At 40.8% G+C, this 19,189-nt stretch overlaps 2 protein-coding genes across 2 annotated transcripts in view; one reads left to right on the forward strand and one right to left on the reverse strand.

The window, feature by feature from the left end:
* The window catches only part of nup85 (nucleoporin 85), a 31,194-nt gene extending 28,321 nt beyond the window's left edge, over positions 1-2,873 (reverse strand). The window contains exons 1-7 of the mRNA XM_084328817.1: positions 2,728-2,873; positions 2,294-2,384; positions 2,015-2,171; positions 1,772-1,842; positions 1,535-1,578; positions 563-632; positions 293-414 (exon numbers count right to left, since the gene is read on the reverse strand). Coding sequence (XP_084184943.1) covers positions 293-414; positions 563-632; positions 1,535-1,578; positions 1,772-1,842; positions 2,015-2,171; positions 2,294-2,384; positions 2,728-2,760 — 588 coding nt within the window. The 5' untranslated portion in view covers positions 2,761-2,873. The remainder of the gene's footprint in view (positions 1-292; positions 415-562; positions 633-1,534; positions 1,579-1,771; positions 1,843-2,014; positions 2,172-2,293; positions 2,385-2,727) is intronic.
* A 730-nt stretch (positions 2,874-3,603) lies between these two features.
* On the forward strand, positions 3,604-18,807 carry sumo2b (small ubiquitin like modifier 2b). Its single transcript, XM_084328798.1, has 4 exons — positions 3,604-3,677; positions 5,180-5,311; positions 17,095-17,166; positions 17,385-18,807. Exons 1-4 carry the CDS (start codon positions 3,657-3,659, stop codon positions 17,445-17,447), a joined length of 288 nt encoding a protein of 95 aa, XP_084184924.1. The 5' UTR covers positions 3,604-3,656; the 3' UTR covers positions 17,448-18,807.
* The last annotated feature ends 382 nt before the right edge of the window (positions 18,808-19,189 follow it).

Genomic DNA, 19,189 nt, shown 5'->3' on the forward strand with positions numbered 1-19,189 from the left:
CAATGTTAACCCCTAGTCAGTGGGCCTGTAATGAATAGAAATATCGAATAAAAGAAATAACAATCAAATAACGAGTATACTCGTTGTTGGCGTTCAACGATTGGTGGCCAATAACGAGTATAATCGTTGTTGGCAGTGAATGAGTTACCCAAAAAACTGAAACAAAAACAACAAAATGAGATTCTTCATTTGGGGAGAGCAATATTCTAAAAATTACTTTGGCCGATAATAAATTAAGTTTATTCGCACGGCAGTGTGTGTGTGTGTGTGTGTGTGTGTGTGTTGCACGTACCACATCCCAGTAAGCATGGTGCTCTGCGGGGCTCTCACTCTGCAGCACCTCTCTGGCCTTCTCATCCACATCAGCCTTGTGCAGCCTCACCCAGTCCAGCAGGTGGAGCAGCAAGGAGCCCGCTGAGGCATCACACACAGATAAAAAATAAAGACTTCAGAGAAGAATAAAAAACAAACAAAAAACAAGACTCACTAGTGAAAGTTTGATTGCTCAAACAGAATAAAAAATCATATTAGCCGACAACAGTATTGACTATTAGACTCTAACCTGGAGCAGCATCGATGAACAACACCTCACACAGGTTCCAGATCAGCTCTATGGCCAGCAGAATCGACAGCTGTCATGACACACACACACACACTTTTGAAGAGTGTACTTTTTTTCTACCCAAAAAATTATTAAAATGGAGTAAATATTAGAATCTTAAAAGGAACACGCCAACATTATGGGAAATGGGCTCACCGTCTTCTCCAGAATCATACAAAAAGATAGATACCAATTTCCTGTCTGTGCTTTCAGTAGAAAGCTATCCGGCTGCAAGCTAGCCTAGTTTAACACAAATGAATGGAAGCGAATATGGACCACTAGCCTAGCGCAGGGTTCCCAGACATTGCAAAATGAAATTCAAGGACTTTCAACTACTTTCCTAAGCACTATTTTTCATTTAAAAAGGGCATTTAAAAGTATACAATTCACTTTTAAATGTTGTTTTTTATAGAAAAATAATCGGATCCAATATTTATGGCTTAAAACCAATTTCTGACTATTAGTTACACTTTAAATAAAAAATAATAATCTTGATTCAGAACAATTTTTATCATGAAAAACAATGCGAATGGTTGATTTGAATTTCAATTACTTTTTAAGCACTTTGTTAAAAATGGGCTGTTTAGGAATTCCAGGCCTTGACTGTTTTTTTGTCAAAAATCAAGCACTTTAAGCACTTCAAGGACCTTGTGCGAACCCTGCTAGCGGGAGATGTGTTTTTGGCCAACAGCTAGGCTAGCTGGTCCGTATCTGCTTCCATTAATTTGTGCTAAAATGGGCTAGCTTGCAGATGGATAGCTTTCTATTTAACACAGAGGAAATTGGTATCTATCTTCTTGTATGATTCTGGAGAAGACGGTAAGTGATTTTCCCATAATGTTGGCATGTTCCTTTAACCACCCGTTACCAGAGCAGACATGAGGTTAGTGATTTCTATTACAATCAATGTGTAGTACAGACACGTTTCCATACCTGGTTTCCGTACTGCGTGGCCAACTCTGCATCTTGTGTAGAAACTGAGGAATGTGAGGAAAAGACCATATCTTTGAGGATCACAACGGTGAAAGTTACTATCATTTTCATCGGCTTACTAATAAGCACCTTGGGTCTCCTGAAAGGCGCTATATAAATCTAAGATATTATTATCATTGATGTATTATGATGTTACCGGTATATCAATGTTATTATCATAATGCTGCAACACCACACCTGCAACTTGTTGAAGTTCTTCCATGCAGGCGCGAATCACGGACCTGTAGTTCTTACTAATACTGACAAATCTGCAGAGGAAGGAAATTAACAAGAAAACATGATTCTAAACATTTGAATATTCATTGCATGGGAACTTGGGCTGCTATTCTGTAAAAAGACTTGTGTTGCGTGGCCAGCCCAGAACCAGGGTCAAATGCATTTGAAGACAGCGTGTCCCCAGTCAGGTGAGTGAGACCTTACTGGGGTTTCTTGTTCTTGCTGGGTAGGTCCTCTCTGATCTTCTGCAGCCCCACGAAGATGTGGTGGGACTCGTTGAAGAGCTTGCGTAAAATGGGGGAGTAGATGTCCTCATCTTTCCTGACCTCATGAATGACGGGGCAGCCCGACCCTTTGCCACCTGGAAGGGGTGGATACAGGAGATGGAAAGAGTCATTAGAGGAAGAGAACATACCTTGTGGTGTATACCTCTAGTCAAGGTATTTGATATGTAAACGTCATGTTGTTTGTGTGTACAGTTACCTGATGCTTTATAAATTGTCTCATAGACCAGGATATCTCCAGGACCCCACACAAATCCCATGTGTTCGTCATTACCGACTCCAGGTATATACTAGGAGATTAATCATGACAGGGTCATTGGCGACAGTTTTGATTGAAAATTGTATTAACAGATTGCAGAATGGGTACAATACAGTACAGCTCAATACACACAATTGTTAAGGGGATGGAGACCAGTAATGCCGTTAGAACTAACGTTACACACTGAAAGCCAAACATATAAAGGTTATACAGTTACTGATACATTAGTTCAGTCTCAGCTAAATGAACAGCTAATTGACGTTACATATTCCAGAGTAACTTGTTAGCCAACCTAGTGATGTACTGTTACTGTACATGGTGATGACAGTAGTCTGGCTAGCCATGGAGCGAACGTTAAGGCTTTCATTACTTACAGTAATTGTCGGCTCGACATCTACCTCCTCCATTACGAAGAAGTGTGATCAATAATAAGACGATTCAATGTTGGAAAGTAAGTTAAGCACAACGTGAGCGCCAATAAACATTTCAGAACACGAACTACAGAAGTTCCGCGCCTCAGTCATTCAGTCCAAGGACCCCCGGCGCATGTTGACGTCATACAGTAGGACTGCCATGCCTGCCTGAATAGAACAACACATTGTTCCAATTAAAGGGACTATTTTGTTGCCATTAAAACAAGATAAAACGTGTTATCTTACCACCAGATGCAGGGGAGGTAATTGTAAATATCCAACTATGAATTGTTGTATTACTGACACATACATGCAAAATCCAAGATTTATTTGCTTTGTTATATATTTGTGTTGGTTTTTCTATATTATTGTTTTTTAAAACACATGAAGTCATAATATCATATGGAAGTCCAGTATCTGTGAAATCAGTGTGCATGTACATGTTCGTCATGACATTAAAAAAAACAAGATGGCCACTGGGGATCCTTCTCCATGGAAAAAAAATACAAGAAAAAAATGTAGATTCCAATCCTCTGTACCATTCACACCGATAAGATAACTGTTGTTATATATCAATCACATGGCCCCAGAACAGTCTGTGGTGGCATTTTTAGGGCATAACCTCGAAAGAAAACGAAACAAAAGGACTAAAATGGCAAATGCGCGTGCATGTGTTGCTGAAAGCTTCTTTAACGCGCATTGTGACCCTCCCGCCCATTCCGAGACCGCGCTTTGCCCCTCGTGACTATCACAGCCACTCAGAGACGAGTACAGTGGACGCGCGCGGACACATGCTCGCGCACGTTTGGTCGAATATTTTAAGCGGGGACGAGTACGTGCGCGTACCCGTAGTCTTTGTGTGGCGGCGTAGAGAAACGCAAGAAGACACCATGGCTGATGAAAAACCTAAGGTGAGTTTCTTTTAAACGCGTCTAGATATCGTTTTTTTTACCCTATCACGGACATTAGGACTAGAGGAAAAAGTTGCTATTTTCACAGTCTATATTTTATGTTATTGAAGTTGTGGGCAATTAAGTTAGCTAATTCAGCTAGCTGCTGCTACTTGGATACACCGGAAGGCTTGTGAACGCGCAGCCATGAGCGCGTAGATTGCTGCTTGCTTGATTGAAAAGACAACCAACCGGCTGCCTTCATGCCTGGCGTCGTCCTCTCTCGCATGTCGCCACCGCATGCCACAATTTGTTCACAAAAGTGTGTGGGTGTGTTGATTTTGCACATCTGTTCCATTTATTGACTAATTTAAACGACGGGGCAAATCTAGCTCCGCGCGACCACTGTTATTGTTATTGTTGTTGTTGAAGCTAGTAGTGAGTGAGTGTGACTGTGTGAGAGACCCGGAGTCCCGGACAGCAGCAGCCTCCTCACACGACTGTGTCAAGTTGGATGTGTGGCAGCTCTGTAATTCAGCACAGTTCACCTTGGTTCATGGTGGTGCAAAAATTAATGCATGACTATTATTGATCATAATGATATAGCCAAATCAACCTGCCCCCTGGATTTAATAGATTATTATCAAATTATTCCTACTATATCGTTCATGTCGTGTTGTGTCCCTGACTGAATCCTAATGTCTGGAGTGGACTATAGTCTAGCTGGGTCTCTGCCTTTATTGATTGATTGATTGATTGATTGAAAACTTTATTAACAGATTGCAGAATGGGTACAGTACAGTACAGCTCAATACATATAATTGTTAAGGGGATGCAGACCAGAGAAAGACTTTCGTCTTGTTTACATCAGGGTCCCCCATTTTCAATTCATCATATTATCACCCACAGTATAGTGTGACTGGTGTATGGGTCTGTTACTGATGGGATGCATTGGGCAGCCACAGATACATTACCAGTCCACAATAAGGTCAGTTAAAAATGTATTTATTAATTTATTTGTATATATTATTTTTATTTAAAAATAGGGACAGTACAATATTGATGAACACTTTCATGTAAATATGCCAGGTTATAGCCAGAGGCTCATTTCCATCTGTACTCCCTTAGCAGCAGGTTGATCAGGCAAATTACAAATGTACACAAACATAATCACAAGAACAGACAACAGTAGGCTACATGTACGAGTTACTAAACTACACAAACCATAAAAAAACAGACAATAGGTGAAACTGACGATGACAACACAATAATGTGCGACGTGGCGAGACAAACCCGGAAATAGGGGGACTATCGGTTTTAAAGTGCTTTAGGTATCAAGTGTTAAAGTTCCTGGTGTTTGTGCCAGTGTCAGTGTGCTAATGTCCTAATTTTATTGCACTTGAATTGTAAAGTGCTGTGGAATAGGTTGCACATTTAATTGTAGATCACACATTGCCCTTTTTGGACAAAAATGTGAACTTGTGTTAAACTAACGTTGTTCCCTCCACATCTCTGTCCCACAGGAGGGAGTGAAGACCGAAAACAATGACCACATAAACCTGAAGGTGGCGGGACAGGACGGCTCCGTAGTGCAGTTCAAGATCAAGAGGCACACGCCGCTCAGTAAACTCATGAAGGCCTACTGTGACAGACAGGTGAGCATGACAAGCTTTAGCCTGCAGTACTTTCCATCTGGAGGCGTTGATTCAGATTCAGTTTTATTGTTGCATCTTGTCACATTCACATACAAAAAAATAAATAAACGCAATATCTCACACTGTACCTCTATTTGTTCGTTCGATAAATTTATACTCGATAAATACTCAGAGTAATTCAACTCATGTGTCGTCGAGTCGTTACATTCATAAATGTTGTAGTGCGTTAATTAATACAGAAATGTATTTCAATCGGAACAATTAAGAGCACATTTCAAAAATGAAATCGGAGGTAACGATAAAAGAAAAGTACTACATGAAGTCCTCTATGGGAGTTCATGAATGGTCATCCACCAATTGTGGCTTAGTCCCTGAACTAAAGTTGTCTATTTGCCAAACTATCAATTAGGGCTAAACAATGTATCACATTTATATTGAATATGAAAATGTAATATAACAAAAGCTGAATAGGCTTATGGACATTCTTTTAAATATATTTGATTAAGTGAGATTGAGAAGAGTCTGGCAGGTTAATGTATTCCTACAATATACTACTGAAAGAGATTCAAATTACATGAAAAGGAGACATAGATTCTAAACGTAAAACTAGACCATAAGAAATTATATTGCTAGTTTTATCACAATCACAATATCTGCTGAAATAATCGCTATGTGATCTTTTATGATCTTTGCAGCAGTTAATGTAGGGGGCTGACTGTTCCTGAACTTCTGTGGAGGTGTGCATGCTATTAATATGCTGTGAAGGTGAAGTATTACATTAAAGCAGGGGTCGGCAACCTGCGGCTCCGGCCAATCAGCTGCGGCTCCCTGGCCCAAAAAAATTAACTTTTTATTTGATAGATTTTCCACAAATAAGGGAAGGATTAATAGAGCTGCATAGTTCAGGGTTTTATTTCAAAGTAGGTCTACAGATGCCAGTGTTTTTTCTCCTTTTCTGTGTTTTATTTCAAAGTAGGTCTACACATGCTAGTCTTTTTTCAAAGTGGAATACTTTTTATTTTATAAATGTTCCACAAATAAGGGAAGGACTCAAATATACCTGAACAGTTCAGGGTTTTATTTCAAAGTCGGTCTACAGACACCAGTGTTTTGTCTCCTCTTCTGTTTTATTAAAAAAATAGGTCTACACAGCCAGTATTTTTTCTCCTCTTCATAAGAGTTTGAGGTTTTACTTTGTTATAACATGTAAAAAGAGCAATAAAAAGTCAAAAAAAATCTTTTTGTTGCTTTATAATCCCATTAACACTTTCAGAGCCCAAGCTTAATCTTGATTTACCGCTTGAATGCCCACCATCCACTTCAATGTTAGCGTTAATAACGCCTAATCTATGTTTTAAATTATGGCTATGTGTCTAATCTGCCCGTCGCTTATCAATGACTCGTTTTCCAGTCAACATTGTCGAAGCGGATTGTTTTTTTATCGGTTCCTTTTAGTTTTATAGCATTTTGAAAAGCCCTAGTTTTCAAGGAAAATATAAATATTCCATGATAATCGCCCTTTACTGGAATATTCTAGAATACACAAAAACGTTGTAATTTTTCGGCCTATTTATGAATAGTTTTCAAATAAACGCTAGATTATCGATAGTATATGTGTACGTATGCACGCTATATAGGCGATCTGAAAAATCGATTCTCTGATTTCCTCAAAGCGATCGCCCACACACACACACATAGGGCGAACCAAAAGGGTGCATTACCATCTGGGCGACGATAGGGGGCGGTTTTTTCACATCTGAGCTCCTACAGGGGCTGCATACCCAGGGCTGTACACTGCGATGATCTCGTCGCAAATTGCCCCTTAATTTGGCCGTTGCGAGTTGGAAATATTATTTGGGAGCAACGTTGCGAGTTGTGATTTCAACCCTTCATTCGCATTTCACTCCTAAATTAATCCATACAAATTGGATACATTAAAAAAAAAAAAAAAAAAAAAAAACATTAGCCTACAACCAAGGCTGTACAGTGCGACACAATGTCGTGGTGCTATGAAAGAATCTGTCGGCAATGAATGAACTTACTGCGATCACCGATAGCCTGAGTGAAAAAAAAGATTTGCGTGTGGAGTGAATCTGGGTCACGCTATATACTTGGTACTTGTAGTCTATCGTGCGATTAAAGACCATGTCCCTATCTGCGTAGTCTATACATCCAACACCAAATCCCATAATTCCTAGCAAAACGAAACTGAATGTGGCCTCTCTTCCTTTCAATATGGGCTATTGCATCGTCAAAGAAGCACCTCATTTCAATACATTTAAGTCGCAAATTTTGCTCTGCAAGAACAACGGAGTGGATATCAGTCCATCTTATGACAACCACATCCGATGTGGAGAGATGATAAGATGATGATGATTGACGTGATGATGTGATGATTGATTGACGGGGACACGGACACTTCTAACGTTCAGGTTCAGCCATCATGCATTAGGTGAGTAGTAGTAGCAGCCCACTATTAGGACGTGAAATACTGTCTACTTAAATTTATAAAATATCAACCTATCTATCTATCTAATAATGAGACAATATGCAAATAAGATAATACTAATAATTGTCACGGTTCCCTGTATATTATGAAATGAAAGTGGCTTGCAACTTTACTGCTGGTAAAATCACTGTTTATTTCTCGTTTAGCATAGTATTACATTCCACTTCTATAAACAATCAAAGTCCTACCGTAAGAGCCTCATACGGGTCAATTAAACCTTTTTGATTAGTCTTTCCTTCGAGCTAAGTTGGACTGAACATTTCACTGTCAAAAGCGCAAATGTAAATAAGGTTGCGTCGCAACACGGTTTTCAAAATAAAGGTCACATATACAAATACCTCTCAATTCTTATTAAAAAAAGTCCCGGATATATATAAACATTAATTGGCATAGATCTCTATAAACGGCCCAACACATTGATCACTTTAGGCACACACTGAAACCAGTAACATCACAAATATGAAGCAGGTAATTACCCATACAAATAATAACCCTTTCATGGGGTTATTTACAATAATAATTCATTTGATTTCTAAAGCACTTTTCATTGTGAAACAAATGTATGCAGAGTTTCTTGTCCTCCTGATTAATGCAATGGTGTGTGTGTGTTGTGGTGATCTCATTCAAGGAGCACTACACAAGCGCGCGCACACACACACACAGTTTGTTGTTTTTGTTCTATTAGTGATTTACACACTTTCTCAGTTGGTTCATTATAAAAGATACAAACCTGAAAACAAACGCACTTAAATGTTAAATAAAAGGACAACAGTAATGAGGCAGGAGGAACATATTTTTTGAATAATGGTAAAATTGTTATTAAAAAATGTGCCCCTAAAAAATATTTTTTGCCCCTAAATTTCTCATTTAGGGGCAAGTATGCCCCTAGTGAAAAAGCTTAGCGTACAGCCCTGATACCAACGGGAGACTCGGTTGATGAAATATGAATTCAGATCGCTAATAAAAAAATAAAACGATAATTGTAGTCGTGGGTATTCAGGCATTGGGCTGATAAAACGTCTTATCACGTTTTGGGCATTGAAAGTGTTAATGCAACAAACTGTGTGCTATAAGTATAAAGTAATAAATCGCAAATTACTTTGGGTATGCAATTGTCAGGAGTTTTATGCTAAATGTGGGGTATGCTTGGGGATATATAAAACGTTATACAGTACACTGTGTTATCTTAATTTTAAGGGTAAATAGGTTGTGCGGCTCCCTGATCATTTTATTTTGTGGGGCGGCGGAAAAGTGGCTCTTTTGATAGTAAAGGTTGCTGACCCCTGCATTAAAGGAATGACTCATGAATAAATTATCATTACATTTATATAGCACTTTTCTAGACACTCAAAGCGCTCCCCACAATGTAGGGTGGAAATTGCCTCCTTCACCACCACCACCACTGGTAGCACCCAACCTTGGAGGCTCAATGGCTGCCATACACTGGCACCAGGCACACATCACACTACAACTACACAATGGCTGAACGGCTCAGGAGACAGGGATTGATATCAGCCAATTAAGGGGAGGGTTGATTCGGTGGCCTTGATGTCAGATTGTTTCATTGATTGATGTAACATTCTCATTAAAATGCTCGGACTGAACAAACTAACACAGTTTCAAAGACATTAAACAAGCGTGAATCCGCAATAGCCACTACCTTTTTGCGATAGGTAAATGATAGGCCACTTCCATTGCCACAACCCACACAAATTCTTGTGGAATAACCAACAGAGTGACTTATAGGAGATGATGTGCTTAACCAGATTCTAATGCTTGAAACGCATCAGGGGCGCGTGCAGGCACTCGCGGATTTCGTGCGAGAACAGCTTGCTTGGACGTCCACACAGAGTCCGACTTCAGAGCGGGCGAAAGCACACGGAGGAAGGCACATTTACATTGGAACAGCTGTAAATGCCTAGTCTATATGCGAAGTCAGTCCCCATTTGATTTCCAGTTCCAGTGTTCTATTGTCCATTTTGCATGTATAACATCATCAAAGACGCATCTCACCCCAACCATGGACTGTTCACCCGCCTGCGGGGTGCTCGCTCTGGGGCACGCTACAGCAGAACCAACAGGACCACAAATAGTTTCTTCCCCTCAGCTGTCAGACTTCTTAATCAAAACTCTACCCACTGCACCTCACTGTATACCTGTGTATATATAGCCCATAGCTTATGTAGACTTTATTTAAATATAATATAAAAAAAAAAATCTCACCATCGCACATTGTGCTAACCATTGCACTTTACTGTACAGTTTTATTTATATGTGTCTTACATTGCAACCGACTGTTGATTGTCACATCCTGGTTGGACGTACACAATCTCATTGCACTGTCTTGTACTGTGTAATGACAATAAACCGAATCTAATCTAATAACCCGTTATTATCTAATTAATTAGAATTTTAGAATGAAATCAGTGTGACTGTACTCCTGAAAAAGTATAGTAGGGTTTATTTGTATTGGGAAAGATACAGACACAGCTGGTTGAACAACATCTATATGTGTGGTAATAATGCAGATATTGAGTATTTCTGTGAAAATGCACGTGGCGCATGCCTCTGAATCCAACCGAAGCGGAAAAATATGCTTCCAGCTTGCGAGTCGCCCGCCCGCTCGCGGCCGGTGTAAACAGCGATGCCCGTTAACATGGGAGCGAAAGTGAAGCGCTGATAGCCCACCCGCCTCACGCCCGCGTTCTGTGTGTTTGGGCCGTAAAGGCCTCTACATGCTACAGCAACTTCAAAGCAACTGCAACACAACATCGGCGCGATTTCAACGCGGTTGTTGCAGAGGGTCTTGTAGACTGTTGCGAGGATGTTGCGTACCTGTCTCCAAAGTCTAATCTAAACAACCGTTGCGTTGATATTGCGTAGCAGTGATTGGTTGGTAGTGAATGGGGGCGGGGCTGTCATAGAATAATATTGGTCCCGCAGCGAGGAATACCATCCTCCATTGTTGTAGCCAGCAAGCTATGCTATCAATATTAGCTAAATAATTAGCGTCATAGCTGGCCTTTTTCTGAAAACCCAAGCACATATTGTTCCATAGCATACGCCTTCAGTTGATCATGACAAATCCTCTCTTACCTTGACGATTAAAAAGCCTCCATAATTTAGTAAATAAAGCTGTAGCCAGCCAGCTAGCATTGATGCTATACAAAATGCTATCCACATTAGCTACATAGCTAACCAACTAAATACAATGGTATCCTGAGGTAACGTTAAATACAGCGTTTGCTAGTCGAAATGACTGGACACACACAGGGACAAGTTAACATCAATCAATTAATTTATTCCAACAGGTAGTTTGAGCTGCATGTGAGCCGAGGTCTTTCTCTCCTCTCCATTGGAAACTAATGACGTTACGTTAGCTCGAAAAAGCACAGAACCGGCCGACAAAAGTTAAGCTGCTAGCAACAGACACTATAATACTTCCGGTCGGGGGATTTCAAAATAAAAGAGCGACGTCTAAAAGCACCGGAAATACGTTTATTTTGTACATTATCTAATGTTAACACGAACCTAAACTAACTTTAGATTAGTTTAGGTTCGTGTAACGTTAGATATTGTAAAAAATAAACGTATTTACGGTGCTTTTAGACGTCGCTCTTTTATTTTGAAACCCCCCACCCGGAAGTAAAAATTATGCTTATTTTTCTGCTTGTTATCAATGGGTTGGTTGAGAAGGGAAGTGTCATCTATCTAGGGAACCTAGCTACATACGGGGTACAATGTTACATTAGGCTGTGCGTCGATGTTGCAGAAGCATAAAGGCAGAGTGTCTGCAACACCTTTGCTTTGTCGATGTTGTGGTGCAGTTTCTTTGAAGTTGCTGTAGCATGTAGAGGCCTTAAGGCCATGTCCACACGAATATGGATATTTTGCAAAACGCACATTTTATACTACGTTTGGGCCTTTCATCCACACGTAAACGGCATTTTCGAAAGAAAAAAAACAGATTTTTTTAAACGCATTTTAAAGTGAAGATTTTTCTGTTTCAGTGGATCCATGTAGCATAGTCTAGAGTAGGGGTCGGCAACCCACGGTCTGGAGCCGCATGTGGCTCTTCAGCCACTCTGCAGTGGCTCTGTATGTTTTAAAAATAATAATAATATGGAAATAAATGACGGCTTTTTTTAATAAAATTTTATAAATTAAAGTGTTTAATATTTAATCAACTAAAATATACGGCACACCCCGCGCCTCTCCCTGCCATCTGCAGGTGGCTAATCTTGAGATTCGGACCCCCCCAATAAGTTAACCATGGATAAATGAATAAAAAAGAAAAGTAGAGGGTTTTATTCAGCGTGGACAGATTAATTTGCTTCCACTACTAATGATGCAGGCTTGATATGTAGCGAGAAATAAGGGAACAACTAAAAAACTCACCACTTGAAAAAAATCAAATGCATGTATTTAACAAACTCAAACATGTTCTAAACATGGTTTTATTTATATAAACTTGATGAATAAACAAAAACGAAAAATCTACTTATGTTAACGAAAATCTCCAGTAGGCCTAACTAAATAACACATGTACGTGCAGCTCTCGGCATTGCTACCAGCTTGGCTGGTCGTTCATACTAATACAATTGGCAGTATTAGGGGGTGGGAAGCTGGCGGGTGGGGATCGGACGTTGTGGACAGCGACTCCTACAGGTCGGTTGGTGCGCCTGCGCAGTAGAATCAGGAAGCAATGAGGGCGGCGTGTCCCTCCCACGCAGACCCTCGCCGCTGAGAGATCGCGCTGTACAGGTGAAAAGATGCGACAGCTGCCTCCTCGTGTACCGGAGGGGACACGTGATGCAAGGCTTGGTCCACATTGCAGCTGACCTGTGGGAGGCATGGCCTAACCTAGAAAAAGTAGATCAAAAAGATATTGGTTATATGCCGATCCAATATTCACATTTTCCTAGATAATATAGCAACACAGTGCACACTTCAAGTATATTAAAGTTCTTAACCTCTTAAGCCCTAGCCATATTTTCAGAAGATTCGCCTAAAAATATATGCCTAAGTAAATTAAAGATTGCTCCACTTCTACAAGGTCCATTTGCATGTTCTTGGTATCTAGGGACATCCATGGATCGCAGGGAATGTATTCCCAGTGTCAGAAATATTGTGTCTGTTACTAGGCTTGAGTAAATTGTAATGAACCAAAGGAGAATATAAAAAAAAATCATCTTTGACAGTGAATAACACCATGCTAACATCGACCAGACGTGAATTATAATTGATCGGTATCGGGTATATTCCTTCCAGAGTGTTGTTCATCTCTTTTAATGCTAGAAAGCTATAGGTCTACCAGCAGATGGCAGATTGAGTGGGGGATTAGCGCCACCTTTTGCTATCACTTATTGGTAAATATAGTCTCTTTACTGTAGATTTGAAGTAAAACCCACATTTTACCAGTCTTTCTACCCCATACTTACATTTGAACAAATGGCCTACTGTCTGGAAATAAAGGTCATATGTAAGTCAAATCAAGTGTTCCTTTATTACTCCCCTTGGGGAAATATAGGTCTACACTTTTCAGCAGGGTGCCTGCGCTACATGCTGGCTTTAGGTACTAGGCTTAGTTATAAGCAACCAGCTGGTCCTTAGAACAAAGTGCCCAAAGCCTCATGAGCAAGCCTGTGCGCGTACCCTCCGTCAACGAGCACGATTTGTTATTGCTACTTGTCTGGTCGAATATATAGCAACGCTGGATTTCTCTATAGTTAATTTCTTGCGACTGATTAGTTAGTCTTCACGGTTGAAAATGAACAAAGTGAAATCCATTGTGAATCTCTGCCTGTCATGTTCAAGGTCCCGTCGCGCCAAGAATCCTAGTTAATTTATGAGCCCAGAGAAAAGCCTGGTGTGAATCCTGCTGAAGTCAGGAGTAGCTCTGGATACAGTAACATGGTGAACACAGCGACGCCTGACGTTCACATATTGACCCACATAATAACTTATCCAGAAGGCTGCTTCCTGCCTCGTCTTAAGCCTTGCCAAATTCACCCATGTCTCCCCGCATGGGGAGTAATAAGTAAAACCAGGACCATGCACACATTAAAATCAAATTGCACATGGTTGTGGAGATGGCACCTTACTCAAATTAAAAGCAAGTAAAATATACAAAACACAAGTACAAACTTTTTTTCAGGTGTGTAAATGTGTATGAGTTTGAGGAGAGAAAGCAGTCCAAAAAAAGTAAAGGTCCCCAAATTTCAGGAATGTGCTGTAAGTGTGTGAGTGAGATAGCGGTCATAGTCAGCAAATCACTCCCCCTCCTCTGCTCCACCCACTGGCTCCCAGCAGCTGCCTGCAAAACTCTGGTGCTGTTGGCCTACAAGACTACAAAGCAAAACCACACCCACCTATCTCCCAAATCCTGATACAGCCCTGCACACCCCAGCTCGGCCCCTTAGCCCTAGGGCTGTTGCCCTCTCATAGTCCATTAATTATTGGTTTGGTCTTAGTCAGCCAAAGATTTGTTAGTCGATTAGTCATTCTTAGTTTTTTTTCCTTCTCCATACTGAATGGGTTATTTCCAGAAAAAGTGTAAGTCCTTGACTTATTAGTCGAATGTCTTTAGTGGAGGACAGCCCTACTGGGCTCTGCTACTGGACGCTCCCCTTCCCTGTGGCAACCTGGCAACCTCTCTCCTCATAGACTAGACTTCTCCTTCCAGACCTGAAGCAGAGGAATCTGTGATCTCTCCTCTTCTGTCAGGACTGCAGAGTCACTCCCCCACCTTCCATCATAGACTGAAACCCCATCTCTTCAGGCTCCACTTCTTCCCCTCCTCTCCCTGTACTTAAAGCTGCAGTGCAGAACTTTTACATATAAAGGAACGTCTGTTACATTGAAGCCTTTGCCAAATAGGTTTAGACGATGCTGAGTAAGCCCATCACTACCAGACTCTCTGTATTTCTCAATATACCAGAGTAGTGTCTGTGTAATAATAATAATAATTAATTGCATTTATATAGCGCTTTTCTAGACACTCAATGCGCTTTACAATGTAGGGTGGAAATTGCCTCCTTCACCACCACTGGTAGCACCCAACCTTGGGCACACATACACTGGCACCCGGCACACATCACACTACACAATGGCTGAACGGCTTAGGAGACAGGAATTGATATCAGTCAATTAACACATTGGGTGCCACGCCCCTTTGCACAGAGAACCCCTTGAGTGCCAGCGCTTTAGTCAATGGGAGGTCGGGGATATTTGCGAACGCTTAAACTCTATCTTAAAGGGGACCTGCATTGCTGTTCCTAGCACTATTTGGGCAACTTTACACAATTCCTGTGAGTCTATGGAAGACATCTGTAAGGTTTATTTATAAAAAATAAAATAAAAATCATTGTTTTATATTTCTAATGGAGTACTCTAAAGCATCATTTTCCAGCCTCAAGATTTCAGCCTGTTATTGGCTGGGCTCCGCCCATAAGCACTTTCAGTGACAGTCATCCACACAGTCTGCGAGTGGCAGAGAGAGAGAGCACACTGTGTAAACACAGCTGCGTGCGAGATACGCAGGTCCCCTTCTCTTTCTCTCTCTCCCGTTTGAGGAAGTCTTCCACTGTGCCGTGCGCTACAGCTATAGACGGGGCGTTAGTATGCTCCCGAATCGAGAGAGATAGAGATAGAGAGGGGGAGAGAGAGAGAGAGACGGACCGAGAGACGACAGTGCAACGCGCGCGTGTGCTCTGTCGCGAGGGTCTATCTGATTCTCCCTCTCTCTCGCTCGCTCTGTCAAACCCTGTTTGGTGCGCTACAACCACAGAGCTAATCGGATCACTATCCGCTCCATCCTCACCACGTGACGTCACCATGCGAGTCAAATCTGAATGACCTGATTAAAATGGAGCAGGAAATGAATGACCTGAATGACGGCAATCCGCCAATATGGTATTTAGACACACAGACACATTGATACTAACTCCTATTACTATAATACAATGCTAGACACTGAAAAAAGACATTTATAATGCATGTCACCTTTAAATTATGGCTATGGGTCTAAAACACCCCTCGCTTATCAATGACTTGCTTGCAGTCAACATGTACGAAACGGATTGTTTTTTCATTGGTACATTTCCGTTTTATACCGTTTTGAATACGAGTATAGTTTCGGAGAGTTCTAGTAATTTCAGAGAAATTCCGCGATAATAGCCCTTTAGTGGAATACACAAAACACGTAATTTTTTCGGCTGATTTATTAATCGTTTTCAAATAAACGCTAGATTATCGATAGTATATGTGTACTTATGCACGCTAGAGAAGCGGGTTGAAAAATCTATTATCCATGACCTGGTCAGCGCTAACGTCATACACGCATACACACAGACACGTTGTGATCGCTATGAAAAAAACATCTGATTAACCCAATACTGGTAAAATAGAGTCCTTACCTCACATCAGATGTTCTGCAAAAAGATTAATCCAATTCCTGATCGCCATTCCAAATATTGATCGCGTTTATTGATCCAACGTTATCGTCCAAAAACACATAATCGAAAGCTGATCTGAGCCTCACCGGTGAATGTGGTAACAGACACTACTTGCCAGAGATGGGGAAACCCTGGACCGGACTTTTTCTCTGATGCACTTTTTCACCCAGATAAAAATAAGAAACTCTGCTGAAGGAATAAATTTAAAAAAAAATGTATCAGTGGTGAGGGCAAACACAGATAACTTCTTCTCACTGCCAATAGGTGGCGACAAAACATCCACACTGTAGCTTTAATAACGTTCGTTATTAAGTAAAAACAAAACCATACATTAGCGTGGAAGCTGACATAACCATATGTTAACATGTGAGGGGGGGCTTACCATTTAGTTCCCAGTGACTATCTAATAGTAATTCTGTGAGGTTTGCCCATTCCTAGCTAGTTGTCTCATAGCCAGGCTGGCCAAGGCCTAATCTCATTGTGGAATGTCACTGTGATGCATGAAGTGTCTACCAGCCACTGGAACCAATGCAAGTAGGGCAAGCCTTAGCCCCCTTTTTTTTTATGGCACTTCCTTCTCCCTACGCTCGTCATTCCTTTTCATCGGATGTTTCCTTTTGTCTTTAAATGTAAACAACATGGATTTGGAATGCCAACATTATGCTAAGTCCTGCCTAACTCCCCCTCCTTTACGATTGTTCAGTGGATTTGGGAACTTTGACTAATGGGGGGGGGGGGGGGGGGGGTCTTTTAGGTTCCAGATCTAAAACTAAAACAAGGGACAATGTTTTTTTTTCCCTCTTTGTTTGTGTCTCCAGGGACTGTCGATGAGGCAAATCAGATTCAGATTTGACGGGCAGCCAATAAACGAGACAGACACACCGGCACAGGTAAGCCTGGCGCTCACTCATGGAACAAAGAAACGTGAGGGGGGGGGGGTCATGTTCCCACTTCCCAGTCCCTCTCCATCTCTCCACACACCTAAAAGCTGACAAGCGAGCGAGCGGTGAAATATGACAGTTTCCGTTTACAGCTGGTTTGGGTTAGGGCTTATTACGAACGCCATGTCTCTTAGTTTAAATATTTTCTCCCCCTCTCCCCTTAACAGTTGGAAATGGAAGATGAAGATACAATCGATGTGTTCCAGCAACAGACAGGAGGCCTCTACTAAGAACATGTTCCTGACGTCCTCCACCATCTCACCTCACCCTCCTGCCCAGCCATCCCAACACATCCTAACTGCTCCTTTGCAACTTGCCCTATTGTCCCAGCAATGCCATAAGGAAGAGGTTGTCTTTTCTCACAGTTACACAATAACTACTGTTGTATAGTGTTTTCATTCTTGCCTTTTTGTTTTCCTTCCTGTTTTTTGTACATAAACGCCATCAAGAGACTTTTTTTTTTTTTAAAGATTTTGTTTGTTCATGTCATGTTGTGGTGAATGTCACTGGACCCGATCCCAGTTTCACAGGCTCACAACACAGACTGGGCTGAGTCATAGACTGAGATTTTATTGAATTCATTGACCAAATGTTTAGCTATGGACTAGGCTCGCTCTGTGTTTAGAAAAGGCTGATGCTAGATCACACAGGGTCATCTGTGTTTTATTGGGGATCGTCAGTTTTTGGCAAAGCTGCAAGTCATCGTTTTAACCTTTTTAGACGTTTAGAACTTCACTAAAAAAAACAATGCTCATTTATTTTGCACATAATCTCACACGCATCCAAAAACATTTGCACACATTACTTTAGTTTGACTTTATTTATTATTGGGAGTAAAAAAAATGTTATGGGCACCAGTGATGTCATCTGAGACATTGAATCCTGTTGTGTTAATTACAAGTTCAAGTTTGTTTATTATTTGTCAGAACAAAATACAGAATACTTTATAATGAAATCCATGAAATGACGTAGATCGAAAATAGCAATACCTTGTTTTATAGGAACTGCTACCATATAATTTCATTGAGCTGTATATAACATAAAACAAGGATTCAATGCCCCTGATGATATCACTGGTGCCCATATTCAAATGAATTTACTCTCAATAACTGTCTTAACTAAATTAATGTGTGCAGACCTGTTTAGAGTTTTGTATGTGAGATTATGTGCAAAATAAATCGGCATTGTTTTTTTGGTTAAGTGCCCCTTTAACCACTCCCGCTACGTAATTTTTTTTTTTAATTTAAACATTTTCTTCCGGGCCATGGGATCTAGCATCTACCTTTAGAAAACCTGCTCTCAAAGTCTACAGTTTTAAGGGACTGGCTTTCATTCAGTGTTCATGGCCATTCCTAATTTGGAAATGGTCTGTCTGGTCATCCGGCTTAGTTTCTGTTATCTGCAGAAAATAATTGGTTTTATATCTTTTTTTATATTGTAGTGGATGTTTAGAGAGAGACATTTGTCTAGAGTAATAGTTTAATTAGGCCAAGTTTAAAATCGGGACAGCCTGAAGAGATGTTTCAGTCCAATTAAACATCTGTATAGTCTAATAAGATTCTTGTTTAAATAAAGTTATTCTCTTTTTATCCAAGCTCCTATTATTGTGTGTGAATCTCCAGTGTGCGTGTGTAGCCATCCTGTGTATTACATCATGTAACGTTGAATGCACCCAGCACTAAACGCACGGTATTACTGTTCAGATGTGTGAAGTCCAGATGGAGCTTAAGTGTTGAGCAGATGGCACAAATAATCTCTTAACAATAACAATAGAAAATTGAGCTGCGAGAGCTGTTTTCAAGCATATGGAACTACTCAAAATAATGTAAAATGTCGTAACAATAATAGTCTAGGAAAAAGATGAAGATGTTGATTTCTTTGCTTGGTCTGGTCACTGACATTGAATGGCGCCACCTGCCACCAACCAGATTGGTGATCCGCGAGGTTCAGTCCAACCAGAGCGGGCGGAGCA

The sequence above is a fragment of the Notolepis coatsorum genome (genome assembly GCF_963971535.1).
Source record: "Notolepis coatsorum genome assembly, chromosome: 14".
NCBI classification, from domain to species: Eukaryota; Metazoa; Chordata; class Actinopteri; order Aulopiformes; family Paralepididae; genus Notolepis; species Notolepis coatsorum.